The sequence below is a fragment of the Triturus cristatus genome, chromosome 11 (assembly GCF_964204655.1).
Source record: "Triturus cristatus chromosome 11, aTriCri1.1, whole genome shotgun sequence".
Lineage (NCBI taxonomy): Eukaryota > Metazoa > Chordata > Amphibia > Caudata > Salamandridae > Triturus > Triturus cristatus.
In genome coordinates, this window is record NC_140594.1 from 1,103,473,119 (window position 1) to 1,103,495,481 (window position 22,363).

General features: G+C 47.3%; 1 protein-coding gene across 3 annotated transcripts in view; it reads left to right on the top strand.

The window, feature by feature from the left end:
• Positions 1-22,363, top strand: part of LOC146786078 (uncharacterized) — a 266,708-nt gene that overhangs the window by 195,576 nt on the left and 48,769 nt on the right. For 2 of the 3 annotated variants that reach the window (XM_085635513.1, XM_085635515.1), the window contains exons 1-2: positions 4,472-4,744; positions 8,860-9,322. In XM_085635513.1, coding sequence (XP_085491639.1) covers positions 8,876-9,322 — 447 coding nt within the window. In that variant the 5' untranslated portion in view covers positions 4,472-4,744; positions 8,860-8,875. Of the gene's footprint in view, positions 1-4,471; positions 4,745-8,859; positions 9,323-22,363 lie in introns of those variants that run through there. The other variant, XM_085635514.1, reaches the window with a different exon arrangement.

Here is a 22,363-nt window from a genome sequence, read left to right on the forward strand (position 1 = left end):
CTGCTCGTTCCTTCTGTTCCTACCTGCAATCCGCTGGAGTGTTCCTCTCTGCTGGCCCTGCATTTAGCTCTTTTGATATGTGCCACCCTTACATTATTTTGGAGTACTTTATCAGCTCATCATCATAATTCTCCTGCACTCCTCTGCAGTGCGTCTGCAGCTCTGCTCGTTTCCGCAGCCCCTGTATTACTCTAGGTACCACTTTAGCTCTGCCCATCTCCGCAGCCCGTGCATTCCTCTAGGTACCACTTTAGCTCTGCCCATCTCTGCAGCCCGTGTATTCCACTAGGTACCACTTCTGTTCCGCTTGTCTCTGCAGTCCCTGCATTCCTCTAGGTCCCACTTCTATTCTGCTCACCTCTGCAGCCCCTGCATTACTCTAGGTACCACTTCAGCCTTGTGGTGAACAAAGCAGTACAAAAGGGGGTGGTGATGGACGGAGCATCAGAACCAATCAAACACCCACACCCAGTCAACAGATCTGGGTTTAATCCATCACCGTTCTTTAGCCCACTCTGCCACCCCAGTTCAGACATGGCCATATACAAATCAGTCTGACCCTGTGCCTCATGGGAACAGTTCAGCCCGAACTGCCAAGCCATGCCTTCCCTGGACCGGAAACAAGCTTCCTAGGACCGGTTTCTGGCATTTCAGCCGTCTTCAGCCAGGCTTGCTGGAATCCAGTGGCAAAGTGAGCAAGGGACTCACGTCTGAGCATACCCTGCCAACTGGTTCTGATGCTCCGTCCATCACCACCCCCTTTTGTACTGCTTCTGATGCTCCGTCCATCACCACCCCCTTTTGTACCGCTTTGTTCGCCATAAGTTGGCAGGGTATGCTCAGACGTGAGTCCCTTGCTCACTTTGCCACTGGATTCAAGCAAGCCTGGCTGAAGACGGCTGAAATGCCAGAAACCGGTCCTAGGAAGCTTGTTTCTGGTCCAGTGAAGGCATGGCTTGGCAGTTCGGGCTGAACTGTTCCCATGAGGCACAGGGTCAGACTGATTTGCATATGGCCATGTCTGAACTGGGGTGGCAGAGTGGGCTAAAGAACGGTGATGGATCAAACCCAGATCTGTTGACTGGGTGTGAGTGTTTGATTGGTTCTGATGCTCCGTCCATCACCACCCCCTTTTGTACCGCTTTGTTCGCCATAAGTTGGCAGGGTATGCTCAGACGTGAGTCCCTTCCTCACTTTGCCACTGGATTCAAGCAAGCCTGGCTGAAGACGGCTGAAATGCCAGAAACCTGCTCTAGGAAGCTAGTTTCCGGTCCAGTGAAGGCATGGCTTGGCAGTTGGGGCTGGACTGTTCCCATGAGGCACAGGGTCAGACTGATTTGCATATGGCCATGTCTGAACTGGGGTGGCAGAGTGGGCTAAAGAACGGTGATGGATCAAACCCAGATCTGTTGACTGGGTGTGAGTGTTTGATTGGTTCTGATGCTCCGTCCATCACCACCCCCTTTTGTACCACCACTTCAGCCTTGCCCATCTCTGCACCCCATGCTGCCACTTCTGTTCTGCTCGTCTCCGCAGCCCGTTCATTCCTCTAGGTACCACCTTAGCTTTGCCCATCTTCGCACCCCGTGCATTGCTCTAGGTACCACTTCAGCTCTGCTCATCTCCGCAGCCCCTGCATTCCTCTAGGTGCCACTTCTGCTCATCTCCGCAGCCCCTGCATTACTCTGGGTACCACTTCAGCTCTACCCATCTCTGCAGCCCCTGTATTCCTCTAGGTAACACTTCACCTCTTCTCATCTCGGTAGCCCCTGCATTACTCTAGGTATCACTTCAGCTTTACCCATCTCCGCACCCCGTGCATTACTCTAGATACCACTTCAGCTCTGCTCATCTCCGCAGCCCCTGCATTCCTCTAGGTGCCACTTCTGTTCTGCTTATCTCCACAGCCCCTGCATTCCTCTAGGTACCACTTCAGCTCTGCTCATCTCTGCAGCCCCTGCATTCCTCTAGGTACCACTTCAGCTCTTCTTACCTCTGCAGCCATTGCATTTCTCTAGGTATCATTTCTGTTCTGCTGGTCTCTACAGCCCTTGCATTCCTCTAGGTACCACTTCAGCTCTGCCCATCTCTGCAGCCTGTGCATTCCTCTAGGTACCACTTCTATTCTCCTCATCTCGACAGCCCCTGCATTACCCTAAGTACCACTTCAGCTCTGCTCACCTCCGCAGCCATTGCATTTCTTTAGGTACCATTTCTATTTTGCTTGTCTCTACAGCCCTTGCATTCCTCTAGGTACCACTTATGTTTATCTCCACAGCCCCTGCATTCCTCTAGGTCAGCTCTGCTCATCTCCACAGCCCCTGCATTCCTCTGGTTACCTCTTTAGCTCTGCTCATCCCCCCAGCCCCTGCATTCCTCTCGGTACCACTTCAGCTCTGTTCGTCTCCCCTGCCCCTGCATTCCTCTAGGTACCACTTCACCTCTGCTCGTCTCCCCAGCCCCTGCATTCCTCTAGGTACCACTTCAGCTCTGCTCATCTCCGCAGCCCGTGTATTCCACTAGATACCACTTCAGCTCTGCTCGTCTCCCCAGCCCCTGCATTCCTCTGGTTACCTCTTCAGCTCTGCTCATCCCCCCAGCCCCTGCATTCCTCTAGGTACCACTTCAGCTCTGTTCGTCTCCCCAGCCCCTGCATTCCTCTGGTTACCTCTTCAGCTCTGCCCATCTCTGCAGCCCATGTATTCCTTAAAGTGCCACTTCTGTTCTGCTCCCAGCCCCTGCATTCCCCTAAGTACCACTTCAGCTCTTCTCGTCTCCGCAGCCCCTGCATTCCTCTAGGTACCACTTCAGCTCTGCTCATCTCCCCAGCCCCTGCATTCCTCTAGGTACCACTTCAGCTCTGCTCATCTCTGCGCCCCTGCATGACTCTAGGTACCACTTCTATTCTCCTCATCTTGACAGCCCCTGCATTACCCTAAGTACCACTTCAGCTCTGCTCATCTCCCCAGCCCCTGCATTCCTCTAGGTACCACTTCAGCTCTGCTCATCTCCGCAGCCCCTGCATGACTCTAGATACCACTTCAGCTCTTCTCGTCTCCGCAGCCCCTGCATTCCTCTAGGTACCACTTCATCTCCGCTCGTCTCCCCAGCCCCTGCATTCCTCTAGGTACCACTTCAGCTCTGCTCTCCTCCGCAGCCCCTGCATTCCTCTAGGTACCACTTCAGCTCTGCTAGTCTCCCAAGCCCCTGCATTCCTCAGGTTACCTCTTCGGCTCTGCTCGTCTTCACAGCCCCTGCATTCCCCTGGTTACCTCTTCAGCTCTGCTCTCCTCCGCAACCCCTGCATTCCTCTGGTTACCTCTTCAGCTCCGCTCGTCTCCTCAGCCCCTGCATTCCTCTAGGTACCACTTCGTCTCCGCCCCCTGCATCCCTAGGTACCACTTCAGCTCTTCTCGCCTCCGCAGCCCCTGCATTCCCCTGGTTACCTCTTCAGCTCTGCCCATCTCTGCAGCCCATGTATTCCTCAAAGTGCCACTTCTGTTCTGCTCCCAGCCCCTGCATTCCCCTAAGTACCACTTCAGCTCTTCTCGTCCCCGCAGCCCCTGCATTCCTCTAGGTACCACTTCGTCTCCGCTCGTTTCCCCAGCCCCTGCATTCCTCTAGGTACCACTTCAGCTCTGCTCATCTCCGCAGCCCCTGCATGACTCTAGGTACCACTTCAGCTCTTCTCGTCTCCGCAGCCCCTGCATGACTCTAGGTACCACTTCAGCTCTGCTCGTCTCCGCAGCCCCTGCATTCCTCTAGGTACCACTTCGTCTCCGCTCGTTTTCCCAGCCCCTGCATTCCTCTAGGTACCACTTCAGCTCTGCTCTCCTCCGCAGCCCCTGCATTCCTCTAGGTACCACTTCAGCTCTGCTAGTCTCCCAAGCCCCTGCATTCCTCAGGTTACCTCTTCGGCTCTGCTCGTCTTCACAGCCCCTGCATTCCCCTGGTTACCTCTTCAGCTCTGCTCTCCTCCGCAACCCCTGCATTCCTCTGGTTACCTCTTCAGCTCTGCTCGTCTCCTCAGCCCCTGCATTCCTCTAGGTACCACTTCGTCTCCGCCCCCTGCATCCCTAGGTACCACTTCAGCTCTGCTCATCTCCCCAGCCCCTGCATTCCTCTGGTTACCTCATCGGCCCTGCTCGTCTCCACAGTCTCTGCATTCCTCCGGGCGCAGCTCAGCTCTTAGTGTCTTTGGCCAGAGCCATAAACCTCTGAATACATCTCCCGCCTCAGCCATCACCTCGGATGTGTTTATGAGGGCCCGCTTCTATGGCCACATCACGCGTCTCCATGGAAACCTGGAGGGACATTTAAATGTCGTCCTCCCCTTTCCCGGATTCTCCCAAGAGAATCCCCTTCGCCAGCCCCACCCACTGGACTCCATGCTCCATCGTAAACCAATGTCCAGCCACAGATCCGAATGGAAGCTTCGAGGTCTGAAAGAGCTGTGCAGAGGGGGCCGGGGATAGACACCCCAAAGAGGTCACCAGGTCACCGCAAAGGAGGGCGGGAAGAGACGCCCCAGACAGGCCAGCAGGTCTGGTCAGCACGATTCTCACGGCCGGGCGGTCACTCCAGGACACCGGCCAGGCCGCATTATCTGCGTGGGTCGAAAACCCCGCTGCAGAGGGTGCCCCTTCACCCCTCCTTAGATCGGCTACCACTGCTCGACACTCACAACACAGGAATGTACTGCACATGAGCACAGGCGACGTGGGCGAAGTCGCTTCTCAAGGAGGTAAGAAGAGGCGGATAATAGAGGTGGCCGCCTGTCTGAAGCAGTGTGCGCGTGTGAATTTGTGTGTGCGTCGTTTTTCTCTCACGCTCTCTTAAAGTCCCCTCTTATTTACACGCATATAAATCACACACAGACACGCGCACACAGACATGGCATGCCTCTCTCCCGTTCTGTGTTTTTCTCTCTCAGGCGCGCGCGCACAGACAGACACACTGACTTGCTGCTTAGTCCCCGCCGGAGGGTCTCTCAGCAGCACAAACAGGTGCCAGACCATCACCAGGGCGGCAGTGTGCCCGCAGCGCACACCGAGGAAACACTGCTTTCACTACTACAAGTTTGAACCGGCACTTTCCAAGACAATTAGGTCTGACTTTAGAAATCTAGTGCGAGGGGAAAATGCAAGCATATGCCGCAATTTATTTTTTTTTAAAGAAGAAAGACAGAAAACATTCAACTTAAACCAGCAGTTAAAAAAAGCATAACCACCAAACAACATTTTAAGACATCAGTTTGGGTTCTTCCTCACCAGGAAGGTGTATTTAGACCAGGCATAGAAACCGCTCTTAGTTTTAATAAAGACGATATTTATCACACCCAAATATTATTAAACAGTGTAAAAAATGAGAAAGGATGGAATGTAAAAAAACCTAGGTAAAGTACAGCGCACTAAAGTCCATTTCTTTTTAGGTGAATGTCAATCATTCAATCAATCAGGGATTTGTGAAGCACGCTACTCGCCCGTGAGGGTCTCAAGGCGCTGGAGGGGGGAAGGGTCGTGCAGCTCCGAATCAGCCGAAGAGCCAGGTCTTGAGGCTCTTCCTGAAGGTGTGCAGAGTGGGGGAACGTCTGATGTTGAGCGGGAGTTCGTTCCAGGTCCTTGCCGCGATGTAGGAGTCGGCTCGTCCACCTGCTCTGGCTCTGCGGATGCGTGGGGTTTCGGCGAGGTCGGTAGAAGGAAGGTTTCTCTTGGGTACGTGGAAGGAGACTCTTTGGGTGAGGTATGGGGGTCCAGTGTTGTAGAGGGATTTGTAGGCATGGGTGAGTAGCTTGAAGGTTACTCGCTTCTCGACTGGGAGCCAGTGGAGGTCTCGTAGGTGCTGGGTGATGTAGTCATGTCGTGGGATGCTGAGGATGAGTCTGGCGGCGGTGTTCTGAATGGTCTGGAGTTTTCAGAGCAGGGATTTGTTGATTCCAGCGTAAAGGGCGTTTCTGTAGTTCAGTCTGCTGGTTATGAGTGCGTAGGTGACGGTCTTTCTGGCTTTGGGGGGATCCATTTGATAGTCTTGCGGAGGATGCGGAGATTGTTGAAGCACGTGGAGGAGACGGCGTTGTTCTGTCGGGTCATGGTGTGGGAGGAGTTGAGTACGATGCCGAGGTTGCTGGCAAGGTCAGTGGGTGTGGAGGGTTGACGAGGGCGGTGGGCCACAGGTGTTGTCCCATGCAGAGGGGGGTAGGTTCGAGGACTTCTGTCTTCTCCGAGTTGAGCTTCAGACAGCTGCTGCTCATCCAGGATGTGTCGCCTTTCATTCCTTCCTGGAAGCTGAGTCAGCTGGTGTTGGGTTCCTTCGTGAGGGAGAGGATGAGCTGGGTGTCGTCGGTGTAGGATACTATGCTGAGTCCATGCTGTCTGACGATGGCAGCGAGGGGGGCCCTGTAGATGTTGAGGAGTGTGGGGCTGAGCGAAGGTCCTTGGTGTTCTCCGCAGCTGATCTCGATGGGTTCTGAGAGGAAAGGCGGGAGTCTGATTCTTTGGGTTCGGCCTGTGTGGAAGGAGCGGATCCAGTCGAGGCCGGTTCCCTGTATGCCGGCGTTGTGGAGTCTGGCGGTGTGAGTGTGGTGGGAAACGGTGTCGAAGGCTGCAGAGGGGTCTAGGAAGATAAGGGCCGCCGTGTGGCCCTGGTCGAGGAGGGCGCGCATGTCATTTGTGGTGGCAAGGAGGGTGGTCTCGGTGCTATGGTTGCTGCGGAAGCCGGATTGAGATGGGTCGAGGATAGAGTTGGCTTCGATAAAGTTTGTGAGCTAGATGTTGACAATGTTCTCGGTGACTTTAGCCGCGAAGGGGAGGAGAGGTATGGGTCTTTAGTTTTTGAGGTCTGGTAGGTCTGCGGAGGGCTTCTTTAGGAGAGGCTTGACTTCTGCAGGCATCCAGTCATCGGGGAATATGCCGAATTTGAAGGTAGTGTTGATGGTGCGTCATAGCTTGGATGCTATGGTGGCGGCGGCTCTGTGGAAGATATGCGGCGGGCATCAATTGAAGCCTCACTTTTTAGGTCTCGCCTGCGACAGTGCATGCGCTGTCGCTGCAAAATCTATTTTTCATTAAAAACATTTTTATTCTTACCATGGTTAACTTTCTCATCACTCTCACTTTTGTTTTCATTGGTCAACAAAGGCGGCTAGTTTCATTTTGTCGGTCGCTTCAGCTGGTGCAGATGGATTTGGGAGGATTTTTATTTTCACCTTGGTTTAGATTTTACACACAGTGACCGAGTCAGCAGCTTCGAGCCCGCACATACGCTTATGCACTCTCATTTCATGACTTTAAAGTCAGTAGTTCAGTTTAAGAGCCAAGTAAATCGGTTGATGCACTGGTATGTCATCAGCAAATATTGATCCGTTCCTTACTTGGGACCCCCCTTAACCCCTAAAATCACTTTTACCTCCCTTTACTCCTACCCACCACTGAACCCCAAACTCACCCGTACCACCCATAATCCCTAAAATTACCCTTAGCATCCTTCACCTCTACCCAGCTACAAACCCTAAAATCAAACTTATCTCCCTTAACCTATAATAATAATATTGTTTGTAGAACTGCTAATAAGATTTTTAAATATAGTTTGCAATTTTAAATGATTTATAATTGAATTGCTAAAAGTAATTTATAGTGTCATAGCAGGTTGCTAGGCTTGTAGGAGTGTAGGGTGGGAAGTTAATTAACTATAGTAAATTAACACATATTTATTTTAAATTATTAATGTATTAATAATTATTTAATTAATTATTAATATGCAAATTGTGTAAGAATGATATTTTTCAAATTACATATTAGGTGCAGGCTGCTAGGTTTGTAGGGATATAGGGTGGAAATGTATTTAATAATTAATTCCCTAATTAACAATGGATGTATTATTAATTATTTAATTGATTATTAATTATTCAAATTGTGTATTATTTATATATTTTAGTTATATATTAGGTGCAGGCTGTTGGTTTATAGGGGTATAGTGTGCAAAGTTAATTAAGTTATAATTAATTAACAATTGATTAACAGTTTATTATTAATTAAGATTCAAGATGAATGTAATGTTCTGTGCATGGTGTTCACACAATGAGATGTGGGTCCTCAGCTCGGTGTGCCACGTACTACACATCACTGATGAGGCCCAACAAAGCTGAAAGTGATCTTCAGTTGCTTGTACTGCCGTTCAGAGTGGACTTGTCCTATCCATTTAGACTGTAGTGACCCTTGAGAGGCAGGGCCATGACTAATTTGTATATGGTTGGTCTCGGTCTGTAATGGCTGTCACAAGCTAATACAAGATGGCAATGAATGTGTACAGAGTAAGGAATAGTGGTTCGGATTAATACAAGAATCATCCTCACTCACTTTTTTGCTGTCATAATGTTAATATATTATCAGATCTCATAACATCTCTGGTCCATCACGACTCTGTAGTCGCTTAGCATTGTTATTGGTTAGAAGCCATTAGTGAGCTAGCAGAACATATACTACATTGGTCCTGCAGATGGTGCTCAATAATTCACACCTCCAAAACTGCACCTCAGACTGCCCATTCGTAAGGATAGCTTCATAAGACCAGAAAGTGATTCACCCAGAGCGTAAGTGGACCAAAGTCTCTTGTTATTCTGCACTCAATGCAATACCTACTTTTCTCTACCTCTTTCCTGTTGTGAAATCCTTCATCCACTTGTTACATCTGTTTGAATGCTTTTTGTATGCTATGATGATGCTACTTGTGGTAGAGGCGAAAGGGTGTCACCTTAAAAACAGTACGCTGCCAATGAGAATGATGGCAACTTCCCTCCATTGATCAAACTTGCACTTAATCAGAAATTCAATTGTTTCTTTCTCGTTGACCCTGAAAATGTAGACTTACGAGCTCAAGCATGGCTAGAGGGCTTGGAAGAATGTTCCAGGAAGATCTTATCTGCCCCTCTTGCCAGAAGCCTTACGACCTTCCGCTACTTCTTCCCTGCTCTGACAGCCTCTGCAGGACCTGTGTCCTCCAAGAGAAGAACTTGGTTTCCTCTAGGAGCATCTCCAAACATTCACAGACCTCTAAAGCTCCTAAAGAGAGCTGCAGTATTTACTGCCCTGGCTGCCGGTGCAAGGTGGAACTACCCAGCCCTTCCTGGGAAGCAGTCATGACTTATCTCCCTGTGAACTGGACTCTGAAGCAGCTTTTGGAGAACAGGGCATTGTCCACAGGTGACTGTGTGCTGCGAAGTGTGGATCAAAATGGGGAGGACGCCTTGACCCAAGATTCCCAGGAACAGACACTCTTACCAAGAAGTCACAGGAAGCTGGTTGACACACAGGACACATCTGGAGAAGTAAGTTATCTCTTTAAATCAACAAAGTATGCTACATGCATGAAATAACTAATGAACAACTGAAAGACTTATGTGCATGTTCTAATTGGCACTAGTTGGCATCATATCTTCAGTGAGAGCCTCGAACAGTGATGTTGGGATATGTTTTAGCCCAACAACGTCAGGCTCACTCTCCTTCTACCTTCTTACTGATGGTCTGATAGTAGGCCACTATGTCTATTCTCTTGATACTATGAGTTTTTGTTCATTGTGAATAGAGTGATACTCAATGCCTTGAACTAAACGTATTCAAAATTAGTCTATCTGTCTATCTATCTATCTATCTATCTATCTATCTATCTATCTATCTATCTATCTATCTATCTATCTATCTATCTATCTATCTATCTATCTATCTATCTATCTATCTATCTATCTATCTATCTATCTATCTATCTATCTATCTATCTATCTATCTATCTATCTATCTATCTATCTATCTATCTATCTATCTATCTATCTATCATTAAAAAAAACGTAGAAGTTCACTGAATAAACTAAAGGTTACAGGAACGCTACAGGTAGGAAATAGAATTAAAACAACTTTAGAAATTCACTGAAAAAAACAAAGGTTACAGGGGGGTTATTGTTAGGCTCAGATTTCACACGCACAAAACCATAGAAAATCAGCGATTATAGTTCCCTGAGCTAACTATAACTTCCGTCCCCGCAATGTACTGCTGATAACCGCACATATTATATCACTCATGACATGGTCAATTACATCACTCATAACATCTCTGATGACATCTCAAATGATATCACTGATGACATCATCCACATAACCACTCACAGATCCTTACAACCACTCACACACCCAGTTGCACATACATACAAATATTCACACACCCACTTACAGACCCATACATCCACTCATGCACCCACTCACACACCAACAAAACCCATACCCACTCACTGAACCATGTAACCACTCACACCCACTTACACACCCATACCTACATACCACTCACATACTCATGCAACCACTCACACACCCATACAACCATTCACATACCCTCACAGCTACTCAGACAGATATTCATTCATCCATACAACCACTCACACACCCATGATGCCACTCACACCCACTCAAACACCCATACAATCACTCATACACACATAGAACCATACAACTACTCACACACCCATACAACCACACACACACCCACACAGCCACTTACACAGCCATTCACACACCCAGAAATCCACCCACAAACCTATTCACAGACTCATACAGCCACTCACATACTTACTGACAGACTTATACAGCCGCTCACACACCCACTGACAGATTCATACAGCCACTCACACACCCATACAGCCACTCACACACCCACTCACACACTGATGCAGACAGGATGGCAGCCACTCAGATGACATATGTTAGAAATAGTATCACTCATTAATAGTACAGAAAGATTAGTAATTTAACGTATGCAGTTGCTTAGTATATATCTTTAAGTCTCAGAAATGTTTACTGCACACTTACACTCACTGGATGATGTCATAAGTGATGTTATCAGTGATGTTGCTTGAGACGTCATCAGTGATGTTACTGATCATGTCATGAGTGATGTAACATGTGAAGTCATAAACAGTTATAGTTTAGACAGCTGTACCATAGAAAAAGTGTTTATTTTATTGCTAATATGTTTAGCACCAGTTGATGAATCTCCACAAAACTGTTTAGAAGATGCTACTTTTTGACTAGTTTTTGCATGGCAAGTTTTGTATTGATGTGTCAAGTGGGGGCTGAGAAAAAAGGGGAGACCCAAAATGCAATATCCCCATGCATTTTCCATATACCTCTTTAGACAATGCTACGGCAAAAACTTCTGAACAGAATTACACCAAATTTGGCAGGAAGCTAGATCTTGGCCTCAGATTATGCTTTTAGTGATTTGGTGTAAATCCGTTCAGTAGTTTTTCAGAAATTAAGGTAAACATGTAATTGTTTATCTGGACCGTTGCATCCGCTAGAGTCTCAAGATTGTTGCAGGAGCGCCAATTTAAAAATAGAGCATTCTGTTTGGTCCAGGTAGCTTCATTTCCCTTAAGCCATCTCACTCACATGGGAGTCAGACTCTGATTGGTTGCCAGCAACATGAGAAAAATTTTGCTGGCCACCCTTACAGGACTTAAAAATATATATATAAAGGGGCTGGGTAGGGATACCCTGACCCCCTAAGCCCCATGGGGGGTGGACCTAGAGGGATCCATACCCTGAAACCTCCCCCAAAAATGCAAAAATTGAATTACAAAAATGTATGCCGGGGCAGCTTAGTTTTAATAATGGGAAGCCCACCCATCCAAAATTAATATATATGGGGAGGGGTGATGTGTGGCCCCTCTCCCCGAGAAATCAAAGGCCCGGGAGCCCACTCCAGATGCCCAAAACATTGTGTATGGGAAGGGGGAGATGTGCGGCGCTCCTACCCGAGCTATGACAGGACTTGGGGAAACCACCCCCTGGGATGCAATTTTGCAAAACGGGGGGTATTCTGCCTCTAAAGGCCCTCACCCCTTCACTTTTTAAAAATGGCCTTGGGGTATGGGGTTCCCAGGGCCTAAAAAGGCACGGAGAGGGGGGACGCTTTAATTAAAAAACGAGCCCTGTGGGATGTGGACCCTAGGGTCCAATAAGGCTCTGCGAGGGTGGCCACATGACCCCCCTCCTCTTTCATAAAAAAAGGCCCTGGAGGATAGGGTCCACAGGGCCTAATAAGACTCAGGGAGTGGGCCACGCAGCCCCCCACCCTTTAATTAGGGAAGAGGTGTGGCGCAGCGGCCATGGCGACTGACTCTGGAACCCGGGGGCTCACGATTCGATCCCCGGTGCCGGCGGCCGATCAGCCCATCACCATGTGACTCTGGGCAATAGTTCACTTAATCTTCCCGACGTCCCCTAGCACCTTGACACCTTCGGGTAATTGTTTGCGCTTTACAAATACTGGACATTTTACATTTACAATTAAAGAAAACGGCCCTAGGGATAGGGTTTTCAAAGCCTAATAATGCTCTGGAAGGGAGGGGGCATAGAATGATGTCATAGAACGTCATGAGTGTGTTAATATGTGAGGTCATAAGCAGTACATGGTGAAGGCGCAAGTTATAGTTAGCTTTGCTAACTATAACCAGTTAATTTCTGTGTTTTTTTTAGTTCAAATCATTAATGTTGTTACTTACAAATTCACCTAACTATAATGTTACATAAAACTTTTTTTAACATCGAATTTATATGTTTTTTATGACAAAAACAGATCTTTTTATCATGCCTAACTATAACATTACTTAAACCTTTGTTTTTTTCAGTAAATATATATATATGTATATTTTATTATCCAGTGGTGGTGGTCGCAATAGTCAAGGCGTTTTATGGTTTGCTAATAACTTTGGCTCCATTTGACAAATCTTCACAAAACTTTCCAAAATAAAATCATATTCACCTCAACTCCCTCCGAGAATGTTTCGTGGTGGTCTGTCAAGCGGGGGCTGAGAAAACAGGGGGATCTTAACAGCAAATTTCCCCTTGCATTTGCCATGGACTTGTTTGGGCAGCGGTACCTCAGAAACTGCTCAACAGATCTGATACCATACGAGAACTTGGTGTCGGAGGACGGGCTCCCACCCAGCGGATTCCTCACGCACCGCTCACTGCTTGCGAGCTTGACCGCCAAATGGGGGAGCATGGCTACGGAGCCTGGCCAACACCTAACCATGCAATACCTGCACGTCATGGGAAGGGGCGGGCACCTGGTCCGCTGGTTGGCCGCCTCGTTGCGGGAGCACACAGCGGTTGATCTGGGCCCACTCCGAGGCAAGTGGGAGCTGGACCTGGGGAGGCCGCTGGCGGACAAAGAGTGGGAGAGGGTCCTCAAAAGCCCAGTGCGTATCCCCCACAATATGCGGTTCCGTCAAATCCAGCTGTTCATAGTCCACAGGGCCTACCTCACACCTGAGCTGATTAATAGGTACTTCCACCGCGCCGACGCGCTCTGCCCTCGGTGCTGAGAGCTAGGGGCGGGGTTGCTACACATGCTGTGGAGCTGCCCTGCGCTGCACACCTATTGGAGGGCAGTCAGTGGGCAGCTACAGGGGAGTGTGGGACGCAGCATTCCCTTCGACTGGCCTGAACACATCTTACACCAATTTACCAGATCGCCCAAAGACAAGGTAGCGTCCCGATTCCTGGATCTGGGGCTTGTAGTGGCGAAGCGCCTCATCACCAGGAGATGGTAGGCGCACGACCCACCACACACACGGGCCTGGAGTTCATCGTTCCAGGCATGGGCCAGGGCGGAGGGGACGGCCACTCGCAGGGAGGATACCCTGGGGCTGCGGAGGGAGCCCATGGCGGACCGCTGGGAGCAGTTGCTTGCTGAGTTTCAGCGCTTGGAAGGGGAAGGTAGCACGGGCTGCATAGGGGAGGCCAGACAGGATGGCAATGGCGCAAGCGGCGGCGCAGTGCAGGCAGTCTCGCTGACGAGATAGCATAGCCCCCACTATCACTGGCCCATGGATGGGGCGTCTGGGAACACTTGGGGATAATTGCACCCATTGGGGCTGGGAGGGGCGATCCTGGAGTTTGGGGGGGGGGTCGGGGTGGGAAGGGGGAAGTAGCACACCATGCGAATCACTGTACACGCTGCCTTTGTTATGGGTTCTTCTTTTTGTATTGCATGTAACCTTTCTGTCTTTATTGATGCCTCAGTTGTGTAGGCGAGATTAGTTTCCATGTACGGCTCAATGGCTGGTGGGTGGTGGTGATGGCCCCTCCTCAAGAGAAGACACCGGAACTGCTACGGGTGAAGTGGCTGGCTCCCAAGTGGGTGGCGGTAGGCGCGCAATCAGACATCAGGTTGTCTCCTCTTGGCTGCCGGCATGATCTGCCAACCTGTATAAGTTTATGTCTTACTGTGTGTAAAGCATGCTGCCGTACAATGTATTTCTACACCAAAATTCAAAACCAATAAAAACAGATTTGCAAAAAAAAAACTGCTCAACAGAATTACACCAAATTTGGCAGGCAGCTTGATCTTGGCCCACATATTCTGCTTTTTTGTGATTTGATGTAAAGCTGTTCAGCAGTTTTTGAGACATTGAGGTCTAAAAATAATTGTATATCTGGACAATTGGGCCCGAAAGACTCTCACAAGAGTCCCTTGAAGCCAATAAAAAAACATAGAACATTCAGATTGACCCAGGGAGCTTTTTTCCCTTGTGCCAATTTGCTCCCATGGGAGCCAGACTCCTGTGGAAGTGAGTGCTTTCAGTAGCTGCCAGCCACATGAGAAAGATGTTGCTGGCAGCCTTTACAAGACTTGGAAACTTAGTCCTCATCCTGACGTTTTATAAAAAAAAATAATATAAGGGATCAGGGTAGGTATACACTGCCCCTTTAGACCCTCGGGGGTATCCAGAGGGGCCACCCCGAGCAAATAAAAAATAAATCTTACATTTTTAAAGCAATCCTGCAGGACTTCTTGTGCGGCTTGGGGTTGGCATTCTTCTGGGGGGTTGGCCCACAGGGTATAGTTTCAGGCCTAGTCCTGTGGCTAGTCCCCCCCACTGGGCATGGCTAAAGCCATTCGCAGATTGGGGTTGGCTACCTGCAGGTGTAGGACGCAGTGCCAGGCTGCAACCCAGGCCCGCAGCCAACCCCACGCACAACCACGGCCAAAGGCTATGCTCTGCGGGGTTTGGCTGGAGGTGCAGTAATAAATATTACTTTACATTTTAAAAAGCTAGAAGTTCACAGGAAAAAAGCAAAGTAACAGTTTAGTTCGGTGAAATGCTCAGGAACAAGGTAACGTTTTAAGCTCTAAAATCCACGGAAATTCACCAGTTTCTTTTTTTTTTGCCGACTTGCACCTTCAACTACATGCTTTGCTTTCAAACTTAAGGGGACTCTTTCAACAGAAATGATTTATGAGGAGGAAAACTTATAAAATACAAATATACTTTTTTGGAACACAATTATGTGGCCCAAAGAAGTCCTGTTGTCGGTGGATGAAACACATTGGCTGTGTCTAAGTTCCACTTATGTTTGTCAAATGTAGACTAAAGAATACAAGTTTTACCTTACATGATTATTATTTGCCTAATTGGATACTTGACGAATCAGTCTGCTTCAACTACTGGCGATATCGTGTTCATGCTTGGACAATTGTGAAAGTTGTGGTGTTGTTCACCGAGTGCTTCTCCCAAATTCTTTTGAATTGCTTTATTTGGGAATTGGGTTTTCATTGGAACGTAACCCACCACAGTGTTATAGCTCAGTATGTATCTTTCAGTGTCACAAATGTTTATGAAACACTCACACTCACTGGATGAAGTCATCGGTGGTGTCATCAGTGATGTTATTAGAAATGTCATCAGTGATGTCACTAACCATGTCATGAGTGGTATAATATGTGAGGTCACAAGAAGGGCATTGCAGGGGACTTAAGTTATAGTTAGCTCAGGTAACATTAACCGTTGAATTTCTATGGTTTTGCGTGTGTAAAATCTGAACCTAACTATAACGTCCCTGTAACCTTTGTTATTTTCAGTGAATTTCTAAGATTTTTAAATTCTATGTCCTAATTAGAATGCCCCTTCAACCTTTTATTTTTTCAGTGAATTTTTAAGGTTTTTTTATGCTGTTTCCTAATGATAATGTCCCTGTAACCTGTTTTTTTGTGAATTTCCCCTTTTTAAAATATACATTTTACTACAATTCGACCCATACTTTCAATTTACTATTATACATTTTCACAAGTTTATAAATACATGCTATTCACAAATTCATTCTTAAGTATTTTAAAACTAAAAAAAACAACAAAAAAACAATTAGACAAGGTAACTTATGTTGTCTTTCTACAAATGCAATGCACCAGGGGCCAGATGTACAACCCGTTTTTGCACACGCAAATGGGTTTACAAACCCGTTTGCGCATTCAAAAACACACTGGACAAGGTACATAGCCCCTTTTGCGAGTCACAATTTGTTTGTGACTCGCTAAATATGTTTTGTGACCTGCTATTTGGAAGGGGCATTCTCTTTCAAATTGTGAGTCTCAAAACAATGTACTAATGTTTTGCGACCGCGATTGCGGTTGCAAAACACTCGCAATTACTACCTACTTCAAGTAGGTGGTAATGCACTTGCAAAGGGGAATGGGTCCCCAGGGTACCCCTTCCCCTTTGCAAATTCATGCAAAGTACTTTTTTAAGGGCAAGCAGTGGTCCCAGGGATGTAAGTGGCTTTATGGGTGTGTAAATGTGTGAGTGAATGGGTGTGTGAGTGGCTGTGTTGGTCTGTGAGTGGGTGTGTGAGTGGTTTTATCAGTCTGTGAGTGAGTGAGTGAGTGAGTGAGTGGCTGAATTGGTATGTTTGTGGATATGTGAGTGATTGTGTGGGTGTGTAAGTGGGTTTGTGAGTGTGTGAGCAGATGTGTGAGTGGGTATATGAGCAGCTGTGTGGGTCTGTGAAGGGTTTTGTAGGTCTGTGAGTTTATGTGTGGGAGCTGTAGGGGTGTGTGAGTGTTTGTGTAGGTGTGTAAGTAGGCGTATGAGTGTGTGAGTGGGTGCATGAGTGGCTGTGTGGATCTGTGAGTAGATGCATGAGTGGCTTGGTGGGTCTGTGAGTGGGTGTGTGAGTGACTGTATGGGTGTGGAGTAATTGTGTGGGTGTGTACCTTGGTTTGTGAGTGTGTGAGTCATTGTGTGGATCTGTGAGTGTGTGCGTAAATCCCTGTATGCGTGTGTGGGAGGGTTTGTGAATGGTTGTGTGGGTGTGTGTGTGGGTGTGTAAGTGGGTGTGTGAGTGGGGTGTGAGTGGCTGTGTGAGTCTGTGAGTGGGTGTGTGAGTGTTTTTGTGGGTCTGTAAGTGGGTGCATGAGTGGCTGTATGGGTGTGTGAGTGGATGTGTGAGCAGTTGTGTGGGTATGTAAGTTGATGTGTGAGAGTGCATGAGTAGGTGTGTGGGTCTGTGAGTGGGTGTATGTGTTTGTTTAATTCGGTTCTGGATCCATGCATCTGCCACAGAGCACATAGGGGGTCGAGTTGAGTGCTGCAGTGGATTTGTGGATCCCCACATGCCACAAAAACCATTTTTGGACAGTTTCTTGCCCACAAGGAGTCCCTCAGAGACCCTTCCATCAGTCCCATGAAGTCAGGGTACCTCCACCATGACCCTCTCACTTAAAAATGTTATTCCCCCCAGGAACCTAGTCCCAAAGCACTAAATGGTGGCTGCAACATCCCTCTCAGATCCAGTGGCCAGTCAATCATGGCATTGCTGTTCGCATGTGGCTCCGCGTGTCCACCGTGGTGGATCCTCAGTGGATCCGCGTCTGCAGAGATACATAAATCATTTACTTTAATAACTCCAAAACTGCTGAACAGATTTAATCCAAATTCCAAAAGGCACTCGTTCTAAACCAAGATCTAGCTTTCTACCACATTTGGTGTCATTCCGTTCAGCAGTTTTGGCTGTAGTCTAAAATCCCTATTGTAAATTGCATGGGTAAAATGTATTTTGGACCCCCCCTTTTTCTCACCCCCTGCTTGACGGATCACCTTGAAACTATCCAGGCAGCAGTTAAAGTGAGTTGCATACTAGTTTTGGCAATTTGGGAAGATTTGTCATATGGTGCCAAAGTTATTAGCAAACAAAAAATGCTATTCCTATGGAAGTTAGGTTCTAACTATAACTTCCTACTGGTGTGTATTTTGTAATCCCAAGAGTCTTTCTATTAAGATGTCCCACTCTAGACTCTAACTGCTTACAGATGCTTTAACACAGCAGTAACATCCCTTACCTTAAAAAGATTCGAGCCTTCAAGTTATGTGACAATCTGTGACCAAGGCGATGGACATAGTTGTTAGAGTGGAACATATCGCTTCAATGGGCGTTTTAGTGCCTGTGGGCTTTGGTTTACATTGGTGCCAGGACTGCATGGGTTTACAACCTGTATTTAAATTGTTTCAGAGAGGATAGAATGGGCAAGTCTGCATTAAACTATATATTCGTAAAATATAAAGGAAAGAAAATTCTCGGGTTTGCGCAAGGTATGTAACTAATCATGGTACGAGCAATCGTTTAGATAAGAAACTGTTCACACCCCCTTCCGTTTTACAGTCCACATTTACGCAAATATGTTAAACAGTCATTGTGAGCAGTGTATCTGTTTCACAGCTTAGGACCTCATTATGAAACGTGGGGAAACTTTCTACCTGACTCCGTCTCTGAACCAACCGACTTGCGGTCAGCGGTTCTGCCCGACCGATTATGATGCAACTGAACACTGTTCCCACTGACTTCTATGGGAGCCCGTTTTTAGCCCAACAACACAGGCTCCTATGGGGAAATTGGGTGTGTGTGGAAAACCCAGCACCCTGTCGCGGACACCCCATCGTGCCAGCCAAACAGTGCAGGGTTTTACAGGGGGGCCTCATACCGGAGGCCGCAGGATGAAGGGAGCCTGCCAGGGGCCCCCAAAGTCAGTTTTCGACAATCTTTTTATGTCGGACAGGCTGTTGGAAACTTGCATCATAATTGCTCGGTCAGAAACACTGTCCATAGAGCTGTACGATGCAGTTCCAACCAACACAAATCCTCCCAGAGCTGGTTGGAACCGATTCGAGAAGACCGTGTGGATTAAAATCTGACAGCGAAGATCGTAAGCAGTCGGGCAGATTGTAAACCGACTGAGTTGGTCGGAAGGGTTCTGACACAGTCTAGGGGAATCCGACTGTCGGGAGGAGGCTTTATGCCCGACATAGTAATGTGGCCCTTAGTGTTGATTGTTAAACCTCTTCCCACTATTGATCTTTTTAAGGCCCCCCCCCACATTAACCTGAAACAGCAGGGAGATGGGAGAGTAGGGCAGAGGGCAGAGCTTGGACCCTTAGTGTGGAAAGGGGATACCCATGCAATGCATGCATCAAAGATATTGTGTACAAGGGGGTAATAGGATGTTTGTGTATGTACAAAAGGCTTAGCGTGCAAGGTCAGCACCCAAGTCACAAATGCACTAAAGAGTATTATGCAAGGAGTAGCCTCATTGTGCTGGTGTGCTGCGTGCATGAAACTCTGGAGCCTGCTCTGCGTGCCCCCCCCCTCCTCTTCCTTCTGCGCTCCCAGGGTCTTTCCAACTCTCCGGGCACACTCATGCTGGGCGGGACAGTGATGTCACAGAGGCGAGGTCACCTCTGACAGGAAAACCTGCTGTGAGAGTGATGTCACTCTGGGAGCTACTCTGGGTGGTTGCAGCAGGCTATGGTATGGTGCAGGGACCTAAGCAAAACACATGGTTGCAAGTTTACAGAGCTTAGGTTGCCCTGCTTTATTTGTTCCTGTTCATCTTGTCCTTTCCAAAAGTATTGTTTTTATTTACAGAAGTATTCTCGCCTCCATTCACAGCTGGGCATTATGCATTTGCCCAGAAGCCCTGCTTTATTTGTTTCTGTTTAACTTGTCCTTTCCAAAAGTACTGTACAGGGCACAGAAGCCAAAAGGGTGTGAAGTGGGTCTGATGATGAAATGTGCTTGGGCACCTAATTAATCTGACACTTAGCTGTGCAGAGTGCACTGCTCTTGGGAAACATTTGAACTCAGTACATTCTGGCAGCGAGAGAGAACAGTCACAGATGACTTCTCTAAAGACCAGGCACACAGCCCACTGTTTAACAAACATAGACTTCCACAACAGGAACATTGTTTGTTCGAAGCTTGGCAACGTTTACTAACACATGTCTTATATACTCACATATGTTTGCACTTCTATATAATCTTACCGGGAGATTTGCTATTTTAAACATAGCTATTTGGAATGCTAATGTATTTTTATCTTAATCGCCGCCAAGAGATCCATGGTTTTGTTCATGGCATATTTTATGAAAGTATCTAGTGACATCTATTGGAAGAAATAGAAATAGCGGCGTCAGTTATTCCATGTGCACTGATGTTGTTAAGGAAACGAGTCTCCCGATTCGCCCGTGCCATGGATATTAGTAGGCCTGGGCGGTAAATTCCGCTCCGTTCGCGGAATTTGCGGAATTTGGGTAATTTAGCGTTCCGCGGAGAACGCGAAATTGCCCAAAAACCTGCGTTCCGCGACTTCGCGAAATTTTTTGCTTGTTCGCGTTCTCAATATGCGTGTTCGCGAGATATTTCACCCCGAGCACGCAAACAGCGATCGCGAACAGGAAAAAAGTATCGCGAACAAGCAATTCCGCTTGTTCGCAGAATTTCTGCGTGTTCGCGGAGATTTTTTACCGTTTCGCGGAATTTGCGTAACGCGATTACGCAAATTCCGCCCACCCCTAGATATTAGTTACATTTCTGCTTTTAATTAGGAGAGCAGTGAGCACCGGTAAACTCCGCCATTTGGCGCTTGGCGGAGTTTTAGTGGCAAAACTCCGCAAACTCCGCCGGCAGAGCGGAGTTTACCGCCCACCCTAGGGAAATGTATATTTGACTCTCTCTAAGAAAAGGTTGCATGGAAATTATTGGTGGCCTGAGATAGATAGAGACGTATAAGGAAAGTAGAGAATTGTCAGAATCGCAAGCAGGTTTCCGCCTATAATGGAAGTAGACGAATACTAAACTCCAGCACAACCTGCCAATCACAACCAGAAACTGAGGATGTGGGTGAGACATCTTGCAAACTAGAGTAGAACATGGAGAAACTGTAATAAACATTCCAACAGACACTTAAAGGCGAACAAGCAGTAATTTTAGCACTACTACTGTACTAATGCAGACTAAAAACATTGCAACATGAGGTGAAAATCAAGATCAACGCATGCCATCAGAACCCGTAGTGCGTAGAGGAAAAGGTCACCTACTCCTACACAATTTACCTGTGCTGGAGCAACCCATGCTAAAATACAACACAAGCAGCACAGAGCAACATCTGAATTAAGTAGAAGGGTGAAAAGATTAGAGAGAGTGATTTTTAGAAGGCGATAAGGTTGTGAAAACAGGCTTTATGGACTTAGGGCTATAAAGATCTGGCCACTCAAATGGCATAAGGTTCATCATCGTTCAGGCGCCGACACAACAACACTCGACTGCAAACCTTTGGACATTCTGTAGGAAGGATGGCTACAGTGATATCAACTAGGTGTAGAAGAGCACTCAACAAACAGGTTGAATTAGTGCACCACAGTGGTTTTGTGGCACAGACCCATGCACAACTAATAAATACACTTGAGGAAATTTAAACTGCTAATGCATTAAATAGGTCGCCAAGGTCTTTTGGAGAAACTGAGAAGGGCTCAGGTGTGAGTAGTATATGTGTTGGTGAGCCGGCTGCGTCTAGGAGCAATAGAAGCCAAAATGAAGAAGTACAAGGAAGGGCCACTCTGCGTTCTCATCTACTACCAGGGAGTGAATGCCAAAGGCGTAAACAGAGAATAAAGCTAAGACAATGTGTATTAGAATGTCAAGATATGTTTTATTTACTTTGTTTAAATGGAAATAATATGTTGTGTTTAATATTAAAAAAAAAATTGCACCATTGTCAATTGTAAAACATAATCCGTGAATCAACAGAAAAAATAATGATTACTACATTGAACATTTGGTGTAATGTTTTCTCTAAAATAACCAAATATGCAAGTTCCTTAAAAATGGTTATTTGTCGCATCACCCCAGCGTGCACATCCTTCAGCAGCTCTAGCAACATCAGGTCCTGGATGTGGAAAGCGAGGGAGAATTTAATCATTCTCCTCTTCAGAATCATCCCTTGCTGCTTCAGTGGGTAGACTCCTAAGCACAACAAGTTGTGTAGCATAGCACATGTGGCTGTAATCTTATACCACAACACAGCTAATTTAGGGGCCCATTACGATGGCATCGTAACGGTGAATGGGACTGACCACCAAATGTGCCCATTAGGATGTGGCCGCCACCCTGGCGGTCGCATCCCGCACATTTAACATTGCGACGGGCGGTGCTGTAAGCAGCACCCATCACAATGTTAAATGTGCATATTGTGCATTGGCATGCAC